A 10,891-nucleotide genomic window follows, 5' to 3' on the forward strand; every position below is an offset into this window, starting at 1 on the left:
AAACATATAGATATTAAAGATACACTATAAATAAATGAATTGCTTCTTTTAAATGATGGGCATGGGTGTAATAGGGAAGATGCTTCTGTCTATGTTTAGTTTCATATATTACGAATAACAATCTTTTTAAATTAATGGCGTCTGAAATCTAACTCCTTTTTGACCATGCTTTTGCTACTAAGTATAGAATGAAGAGTGTTCCTGTGGTCGATCTAGGAGAAAGGAAGATTGATATCATCGTCATAATCTGCTGTTATTCACATGTTGGAGGAATGCGCCGGTCTTTTACCAGTCTAGTGTTATTTAATTTTTCTTGTGCAGTTGGATGAACACTCATCCTATGAAAGAATTTGTTTCCGTGTTTAAAGAAGGTTCCTTCTGAGGTAGGTACCTATGACCTCCAAATTCCTGTTTTTTTTTTTTTTTTTTTTTTTTTTTTTTTTCGTTCATCTCATTATGAAATTTTATGGTGTAGATTATGGAGAAACTTGTGGGTCATTCACAACATTGGATGTTCTTGTTAAGAACTATTTTTCTATTTAGTTCACTATCCATAGAAAATCCTAAATGGTTGAGAAGTGCTGTGTTGGGTTGTGTTTAATTTGATTTTTTCTTATGATCAGTAACAACTAATTTGATCTGCCTCTTCCTGCAGACTTCACAATGAAAAAAAAGTCTGTTATGTCCCCTTTTGCTTTCTGTTGTCTGTCATGCTGTCTACCAAGTCTGTAGACATTTTTTTGGACATCATCACATACTTAGCTATGTGGCACATAATCTAGAGCAACTAGATGTAGTAAGTTCATTATTTATAGGATATGTGCAACTGTCTAGGATTGCTTGAGAGAATATAGATTTGTCCATATGGCCTGAGGATAATTTTTGAGAATTGATAGTCACTCTACTTTAAACTTCTCACACTCCAATTTTTGTCTTTTAGCCTTTCACAAGGGGAGTGTGAGAAGCTAGATGTGGAATGTTAACAATATCACTCTTAATTTTTTGGTGGTGCTGTTGCAGGATCTCTAATTGCAGCTGGGCCAGTTCAAGTAAGCCTTACTTTCATCTCTATAATTGGAATTGCTAAAATAGCCTTGTATTTTGTTTTTCTATAACTCCTGTTGATCCTAAAGGTAATCTCAGTTCTTAGTAGTTCTTAAAGTCCCACCAAACTTCATTCTAGCTACAGTTAGAGAGGTTCTTAAAAATTTCTTCAAAAAATCCAAAAATCCTTCATTTTTAGCAATTGTTTTATCTCCAAGAATGTATGGGGCTTCACTTACACAACCGTTTAGCTGACATGATCAATATAAAAAATTTTGTTATGCGCAACCTTGTCACTTACTCTGCAAATGACAGTGAAGTGAATGTTCTACTTGTGTTACTATTTTTAGATTGTGGTATCTATAAGATCCATGTAATACTTATGTTAATTTCTTTTTTGATTTACCAGCTCATTATAGCAAGTTTCAAGCAGATAGCAAATATCCAAAAGATCAGCAAATAGGTACTCGACCTAGTTTGTTGCAGAATATATCTTATGCATCAGCAAAGAAGTAAGGATTCAGCATGCTGATTTTTGGAAGCCCAGATCTGGCCAGAGGTATCTTGCTTCTTGCCTTCTCCACTGCTTTGTTGGAAACGTGGAAATCCAAAAGGTTGATTTGGCTACAATTTCACAAGAGGGACACGGAGATGTAACTCAAGGAGTAACTCGAATATTAAGTATGTTTCCTTTCTTCATCTTGTCTTCTAGATGCATGATTCTGAATAACTTGGATTTTTATTCAGTTTCATTTACAAATCAATACATCCATTGTTACATGACACACTTTGTGCATCTTACATGGTTCCTATCTTTCTAGTTGATATAGGTGTATGTTTAATGGAACTCGACAGAAATGGGGTCTCTTGGTGAAGGATCCATCAAATTTATAAACCTTTGGACACAAGGATACATAACACTAATGTTGTGTTTGGATCTTGGATTTGTGAAGGGAAAAGGAAAGGGAAGAAATTTGTGGAAAAATTTTGCTTCTATTTCATTCACTTTTCCCTTCCCTTTTTTCTTTTTTCTCTACAAATCCAAGAGTTTCCAACTTTTGTTCTCCTATACCCTAGGGTAAAACTTGTGTTCTTAGCTTACAGGCACTTAATATGAGTACCTCATTCATCTCAAAGTCTCAATATGTCAGGAAAATGAACATATTAAGATAGTATCAGTGTCATGTTGTGTTCAACAGAGTTTGATTATGCATTTTGAGGTGTCCCTGTAACATAATTCTAGGCACTTTGGAGAAAGTAAAGAGGTTGTTCTTGCAAGGATGGACGAATGCCCTTATGATGAGTGTTATGTATCAAAGCTCCAGTTCCATTGACTATTTTGTATTAAAGCTTGAGTCATGACAGTAAAATTTTGCCTTACTAATCAAATTGATCATTCAACAGTGTGTTCTGCTTATGTAGTTAAATGATTGATTTCTATTCTTATTGTAGTTTAGCCAGTGTGAGACCTAGTGCTTTGATTTTTGGAGTCTTGAACCTTGATTTGATTGGTTTCACTGTGCTGTGTTACCAATCGTGGTTTCTTGATATCCAAAATTTTGCTTTTGCCTTAGTTAAATGTTTCTATGATGCATTCTGCTTATGTAGTTAAATGATTGATTTCTATTCTTATTGTAGTTTAGTGAGTGTGAAATCTGGTATTTTAAGTTTTAGAGTTTTGTACCTTTATTCTATTGCTTTAGTAGTTATTGTTTAGTAGTTGTGGTGACAATAATGTGACAGCTGTTATGGTCAATTATGAAACTATGAGTGTTTAGTGATGGTTTACTTATAAAGATTACTTGAGGTAAATATGAACCAAATTGTGTGCTCTATGTCCTTGATACTTAAGTTGTGATTGCTTCCATTGAAAGTGCGTACCTGTTTTTAGGTCAGCAACTCAGTTTTTCAAAGAATCCTGCTATAGTGTCAAAATTGTGAACAATTATAATAAGCAGTCAATGAAATGACTAAACCTTTAATATTCACAGCCTGACCAACACTATATTTTGTTTAGTTAGTCTTAATGTTTTGAGCCTTCGTAAAAACTTGCCAAATTATTGTATCTGGAGGAGGTTGCTCTGTTGGCTCAGCATCAAGGTAAGTTGGTTGTGCAGTTTTAGTGCCTTGGTAATTTTATCTACAAGTTCTATTAAGGAATTTGATGTCTAAGTCCTATGTTTCCTGGAAAATGAACAACTTAACAAGTGACTATGTCTGTGGAAGATTGTTGAAAACTCTGTGATTTATCTCGTTTGTGTTTTTGTGTTTGTAACATGTTTAATGAATTAAAAATAAATAAATTTGAAAGGGCATTTAGATGCCCCATTGATATGATATTGTTCTATTATTCTTTATAGAGCATGCAATTACAAAAGTTAGTTTAGAATTGGAATCAACATTTTTAATCAGCAGAACAATAACAGTAGACAGAAATTATGTGATTTGTTGAAATTGCATTAACTTTCTGTTTGAAGAAAGCTGAAGTATTTTTATTTCTTTTCAAATTGGAGTATTGTGACATTGTTTGATTGAGCAAACCAAATAGGATGTGCTGTGGATTGAACATTTGGGTTCATGCCTTGTCTTTCAGGAGGTAATGATGCTTCTCACTCAGCTGAAGCTACAGCCCGTAGAGGATCAAGTAGTTTTGCTCGCCCTGACGTTGATATGCATTCTAGATCAGGAATGGCAACTCTCTCTACTATTGGTGCTGTTGCATCTGCAATGGGACTTGTAGTTGAGAAGTCTAGCAAGGTTGTTTGCTCTAAACCTAAATTTCCTTCTAACTTTGTATTCTATGTCCTTTAAATTTGACTTTAATATTGGGTAGTTGTTTCTTGCAGGGTATACTGTCAGATTTTGTAAATAATTTTATATATTTATCATGCTTCTCTGATAAATTTTCCAATTATGTTTCTTTATTAGGTGCCTGACATCGCTACTACTTTGATGGATGCGAAGCTTGGCACGGAAGGGCGCAAGGATCTTTTTGATTGGCTATCAAGGCAACTTAGTGGATTAAGCTGTGTTGTTGAAGGATTAAATATTTTTGGATGGATGTGTATGGATAACAAATATTAGTAGTTTTATTTGTTGATAGCTGCGCATGGATAACAAATAGTTATGTTTCGATTTGTTATGCTAGATGGATGTAACTTGTTAATGAAAACTTAGAATAGTTGTATTGTGTCGAATGTTAATGAATTATGTATTGTGTCGAATGTTAATGATTCAGTTAATTTGAATGATGCTTTAAAATTATAGGTTTATTATGGATTGAATGAATTATTAGGAATTACAGGTGTATTGTTTTCCTGCTTTGGCGGCCAATTTATTAGTGGCGACAAATAAATTATTTTTTTTCACAAAAAATGACAATTGCTGACCAAGAGTTTTGGTCGCAAAAAATACATCTATTGCCGACCAAAACAGCTCTTGGTCGTGGAAACTCACTTTTGCCGACCAAAAGTTTTGGTCGCGAAAAGTAACAAACAGTGACCAAAACCTTTTTTGGTTGTGGAATGTCACAATTGACGATCAAAATTTTTGGTCGCGGAATGTCACGATTGGCGATCAAAATTTTTTGGTTGCGGAATGTCACGATTGGCGACCAAAATTTCTGGTCGCGAAATGTCACAATTGGCGACCAAACTTTTTGGTCGTTGAATGTGATAATTGGCGACCAAACTTTATAGTCGGGAAAATATCACTTTTTGCGACCAAAGTGTTTTGCCGACAAAATAAATTAGTCGCGGTAATTAAATATTAGCGACCAAAAATTTAGTCGCGAAATCCAACTTTTGCCGACCAACCACAATTTTGGTCGCGAATTACTTTTGCCGACCCTCAATTGGCGACCAAAGTAGCGACCAAAAAAATTGGTCGCGAATAACTTTTGCTGACCAAAAATTGACTTTTAGCGACCAATTTTTTTGTTGCCAAAAGTGTTAATTCTTGTAGTGTATGATACCCTGTCTTTTAAGGCCTTGCCTTCTGCAACTGAAGTGGCGATCTTTCCAATATGTTTTTTTCAACCAAGAGACTATTCTCAAAAATACTTGTGCCAAAAACATATAATTCATGGTAGAAAAATGAAAGAGAAAAAAAGGGACACACATGAAACAGACTAGAAACTTCCTTCATGGTTACAGAAAGTAACTCCGCTACAGAAAGTAAAAATGAGAAGCGATATCTATTTCATAATATAATAATTTCACATCATCGATTGAGTAAGAAAAATTTTAAAAAAATTAATTTATATAATATTACATTTACGGATCTCATAAAAAGAAGGGGTTATAAAGAATCACTTAAATTAGGGCCGGCCTACCACTCAATGTGGCCTAAAGTGAAATGTTCTTAGGAAGCTTTTAATATATAAATATATATTCAATTAATATTATTAATCTTGAAGTTCTTTTTTTTTTTTTTTTTTTTAAATTTTTGTAAGGGTTATAAAACAAAAAGAAATGAAAATTGCTATAAGTTATCATGCAACTAGAGCTTTACACATTTAAAATGAAGTCTATGCTAGGGAGAAAAAAAATTGAAGACCATAAATCTCATCTCAACCTATTCTAAATTGGTGGAGTTTTTTTTTTTTTTTTTTTTTAAATATGAAAGTGAATCCTTTTACAATTATAGACGGGATATTTTTTAAAATATGTGGATTTTTTTTTTAATAATATGAACTTTAAAAAAATAGAATAGGTACTTTACATATATAAACTAATCCACATAGGCATTTTCTAAATCTGTGGAACTCGTATTATGTTTATGAGTAGAATTTATTTATATTTTTTTGTTGTTGTGTGGATGTCTTTTTCATAAAAAATAAAAAGGTCTTATTAATGAGTGTCTTAATAACATTAGCTAAGAAAATTTAAAACAAGACCCCTATATATAGGGGCAACTCTACATGTAAGGGTGGGTGTTCAATTGAACACCCTAGAATTTATTTATTTATATATGTTTGTAATTCAACCCAAAGCTTTATGTGAAACACTTTAATCCACTTTCTAAACACCCAACTCAGTTCAATATCTATCCCAGCCCACTTTCCTATGCAACCAACCCAACCTACCGCAGCCCATAACCTTTAATCAATATACGTGCTTTGTGAAGCGAACACACAACATGTTTTGCTTCCTCAGCCTGTGCAAAGTACCTCTTTGATAAAATTGTGTGATTTTGCAACCCTCAACAAGTGTATCACTTGAATGTTAATGTTGATAAGTAGTTTTATAGCTGATCTCAATTTGTATTAAAGGAGCTTTCTTCATTTTTTTTTTGTCATGTGAGTGATAAAAATAAAATATATTTATGTAAATTTTTGTATCTACATTTTATTTTTTGAAACAATGATATCAATATATTAGAATTTTATTTTATTTATTTATTTGTGCATGATTTGAAAAGTCAAAAAATTAAATTTTTGAATGTCTACCCTGAAAAAAATTTGTGGACTACCCACTGTGAACACTTTGAAAAAAATTCCTCGAGTCACCAATGCCTATATATCACATTATTTTGTCACTATTATATCACTCGGTATATTATTTTTATTAATTCCTTAATTATTATATCTCTAAATAAGAAAATCAATCATAAATGTCCATATAAGTGGTGATGCAATCCAGTGAAAAAAATCCAATAACATATAATCTTTCTCAATTTAAAATAATTGTACATTTTTTATAATACATACTTTTTCAAAAAATAGACAACCATTTCAAAAGAGTTAATAAATGAATTTAAAGCACTCTTCAATAAAATTAAAAAATAAAATTATCTTATTACTTTTCAATGGACGTCTTGTGTAATTTTGAGAAAATGGGATCTTCAAGTGGGGGCCTAAAGTGCAAGCTTCACTCGCTTAGGCTTTAAGCCGGCCCTGATTTAAACAAGAAGAATGAGATTATAGGCAGACGATTTTTTATCACCTATTGACAATGAGAGTAGTGCCCTAAGTGAATGCAACAAAAAGACCTAGAAATAACTAATAATAAAACAATTCATATATTGACATTAAAACAAACAAAGTCTTAAAACAACAAACATCATCACCTGGAGCATTCACACTCGAAACAAAGACTTACAGGGCATCCAAACAAATCTTGAATAACAAATGTCACCACCTGTAGCATTCACGCTTGAAACAAAGACTTATAGGGCATCCTATAGTTGCATAGCAAAAGCAATTTGCCTAATAATTGTTTCAAATATATATATATATATTAGAAATTTTATATCAAGCATATACTCTTGAATTGCCACAAAACCTCAGTTGACTTAGAGTATTACAAATTCCCAGTTTTAATTGTTAGTTCAGCTCACCATTTCTTCTTAATTATCCCGTCAAAAACAAAGCCTACTACTGCACAGAAACACTTCAAACAAGAAAATGGCCGAAATTGCGGTGCTCCATCTTCTAGCCAACTTTGCACCCTTCCTTCAGGGAGAGGTCAATTTGCTGAGCGGGGTTCGGGAAGAGATGGAAGACATTAGAGATGAATTTGAGCGCATGTCAGTTTTCCTCAAAGTTGCTGATGCTAAGGAAGTGTTGGAAAAAATGATTTTTGGGGACTTTAATTTAATATTAAAGTGTGGTGACTTTAATTAAAGATTAAAGTGGGTCCCAACCATCTATTGTGAATGGCCAAAAACTATTGAGATTTGAATGAGAAATTACCTCATGAAGTTAGCTTCACGGAAAAAAGGTAATGAAGTTTGTAACTCCTGCCTTTATTGCAGAGGTTAATGGTGCATTATGAACAGCCATAAAGGCTGGAGGCTCTTCCTCTCTCCCCTATACATGTATAAATTGAGATCCTCCTGTCAAGTCTCAAACACAGAAATTTTTACTTCCATTTCACAAGTCAGTTTGCCTGAAAGTTCCTACAGTGAGAGAGTACTGCCACTGTTTTGTTCACTAAGCTAGACAGAGAGTGCTTCTGCCGTAGCTGGTTTTGACCGTCGTATCCTGGGAGACAGACGGCGGGATTCCTCAAGCACTCGACCAGTGAGGCGGTGAAATCTGTTTTAATGAAACTGCTTCCGTGCAGGCTTTGGTTTCGTCTCTTTACCCTTTTATTGTTTTGTGTATTTCTGTTGAAATTTAGTTGTAATTATTAGCATGTGTTCTTAGTATATATATAATTTGATTTCTTCATAAATCTATTTATTTAATTTCAAAATTTGAACAACAGGAAGAAAGTGATCCTGAACTCAAAGTTTGGATCAAACAAGTCCGAGATGTTGCTTATGACACTGAAGATGTTCTTGACAAATTCAAGCTTCACCTTGTACATCATCGCGACAATAGATTCGGTGGTTTTCTTTGTAAGGTTTTCTACTTCGCCAAGACTTTAAAAGCTCGCCACCAAATTGCTTCTGAAATACAAAGAATCAAGTCCAAGGTCGTCAATATTTCCGAGGGACATAAAAGATACCATGATAAATATGGTATACTAGAGCAAGGCTCAAGGTCCACTGTTGTTAACAATTCATGGTCTGATTGTCGTGGCGATGCACTTCTAATCCAAGAAGCAAAGCTAGTGGGCATTGAAATGCCCAAAAGACAACTGATGGAGTGGCTTGTCCAAGGAGGTTCGGGGTTGAAAGCGATTTCTGTGGTGGGAATTGGCGGCTTAGGCAAAACAACTCTGGTTAAAAAAGTCTACGATGCTGCAGCCGTGAAGAAGCATTTTAACAGCCATGCTTGGCTCACTATTTCGGAGGCATTCGGGGTTGAGGATCTACTGAAGGACATGATTCAACAATTGTTCCGTGAAATCATGCAACCAGTCCCTGTTGGAGTTGAAACTATGAGCATTAATAGGCTAAAATGTCTGGCTAATGATTTTCTGCAGCAAAGGAGATACGTGGTTGTTTTCGATGATGTTTGGAATGTCAATGCTTGGGAGGCTATCAAACATGTGTTGCCTGACAACAATTGTGGTAGCCGTGTCATTCTCACAACTCGTTTCGCCCATATAGCTCCTACTTGTAGCGAAGAAACTGATGGTCATGTTTATACCTTGATGCCGTTGTCCCAAGAGGAGTCTTGGATGCTGTTTTGCAACAAGACTTTTCGGGGGAGCTTATGCTGTCCAAACTTGAAGCAAATTTCTCATCGAATCTTAAAAAGATGCGAGGGATTGCCACTTGAAATTGTAGCGATAAGTGGTGTTTTGGCTACAAAGGACAAACGCAGAATAGATGAATGGGAAATGTTTTATCACAGCCTTGGTGCTGAATTAGAGGGCAATGACAAACTAGAGAGTATGAAAAAAGCACTCTTTCTCAGCTATAATGATTTGCCTTATTATCTAAAGATTTGTTTCTTATACTTGAGCATTTTCCTGGAGGATCAACAGACATCGTGCGAAAGAGTAATTGAACTTTGGACAGCAGAAGGGTTTGTGAATGGTATTGAGGGGAAGACAATAGAAGAAGTTGCAAATGGCTACCTCGATGAGCTATTCAATAGGAGCTTGATTCAAGTGGAAAATAGACATCCAGATGGAAGGCCTTCTAAATTTCGTATTCACGATCTGATGCGTGAAATTATTGTTTCAAAGGCGAGAGAGCAAAACATTGTAATAACAATTTGCCGACAGGGCACAAGGTGGCTGGAGAAGGTCCGCCGCCTATTGATCCGAAGCACCTTGGATAATATGGAATATAGTGAGCGTTCTTCTCGACTTCGTTCTCTGTTTTTGTGGGGGCCAATGGATTCAATGCCTATTGCATCCTTGCGTGAGTTGTTTAGAAAAGGTTCGAGGCTGCTAAATGTGTTAGATTTGGGAGGTACTCCATTGGAGGCTATATCAGATGAAGTTTTTAAACTAATCCATCTTAGGTACCTAGGTTTGAGGAATACAAAAGTGAAGATGGTCCCAAAGTTGATTGGGAAGCTTGAGAACTTGGAGACCTTAGATCTACAAGGAACCTATGTGACTAAGCTTCCTGATGAAATCCTACGCCTTCAGAGATTGTGCACTCTCCTATCATTTCATTTTAAATCAAGAAGCATTTATTTTGAATTTGGAGATGTGAGTGGCTTTAAAGCTCCATCTCAAATAGGAAGCTTGCAATCGCTACAAGTGATATCCCTGATAGAGGCAGACCAAAGAAGTGGATGTGGGATTAGTATAGTAAAAGAGTTGGGGAGGCTAACCCAACTAAGGGAGTTAGCCATTTGGAATTTAAGAAGAGAAGATGGGGTGACTCTGTGCTCTTCCATTGAAAAGCTCAGCAATCTTCACCAATTAGATATAATTTCAACCAAAGAGGATGAGATCCTTGATCTGCAATCTCTGTCTCCAGTTCCCCGATTTCTTTAGCAGTTATACTTGACTGGACGTTTGGAGAAGTTTCTGCACTGGATACCTTCTCTCCATGGCCTTGTCACTTTAACTTTAGGGTGGAGCAAGTTAAGGGATGATCCTTTGCAATCCCTACAAGAATTACCCAATTTGGCTAAACTTGTACTTTTACGGGCATACGAAGGGGGGGGGGGATTGTGTTTCAAGGTAGGAGGGTTTCAGAGGCTTAAAGATTTATTTTTTTGTAGATTAAAAGGATTGAGATGGGTGAGAGTGGAGGAGGGAGCAATGCCCCACCTTGAAACTCTAATTATCATGAATAGTGAATTGATGGAGGAGGTCCCTTCAGGCATTAAACATCTAACCAACCTTCAAACATTTGGGCTTTTTGCAATGTCTTAGAAACTGAGTTCAAAATTGGATCGAGATGTACAAGATGGGGATTTTTGTAAAATAACGCACATCCCTGAAGTTCAAATTGGGTACTTAGAACATGGTCAAAGGAAAATAAAGTT

At 35.2% G+C, this 10,891-nt stretch overlaps 1 protein-coding gene across 1 annotated transcript; it reads left to right on the forward strand.

Annotated features, from left to right (window-relative positions):
- The first annotated feature begins 1,901 nt into the window (after positions 1–1,901).
- LOC114318675 (disease resistance protein RPM1-like) lies at positions 1,902–10,394 on the forward strand. Its single transcript, XM_082900414.1, has 7 exons — positions 1,902–1,906; positions 2,497–2,583; positions 2,683–2,702; positions 3,638–3,801; positions 3,891–3,908; positions 3,973–4,074; positions 8,256–10,394. Exons 1-7 carry the CDS (start codon positions 1,902–1,904, stop codon positions 10,392–10,394), a joined length of 2,535 nt encoding a protein of 844 aa, XP_082756540.1.
- The last annotated feature ends 497 nt before the right edge of the window (positions 10,395–10,891 follow it).

This window comes from Camellia sinensis, chromosome 13 (assembly GCF_055761805.1).
Source record: "Camellia sinensis isolate YWXY chromosome 13, ASM5576180v1, whole genome shotgun sequence".
Classification (NCBI taxonomy): domain Eukaryota; kingdom Viridiplantae; phylum Streptophyta; class Magnoliopsida; order Ericales; family Theaceae; genus Camellia; species Camellia sinensis.

Coding starts and splice junctions, on each gene's coding strand:
- LOC114318675 (XM_082900414.1), top strand. Junction 2,584..2,682: donor GTGCTGTGTTACCAATCGTG/GTTTCTTGATAT, acceptor TTCTTATTGTAG/TTTAGTGAGTGTGAAATCTG. Junction 2,703..3,637: donor TTTAGTGAGTGTGAAATCTG/GTATTTTAAGTT, acceptor CTTGTCTTTCAG/GAGGTAATGATGCTTCTCAC.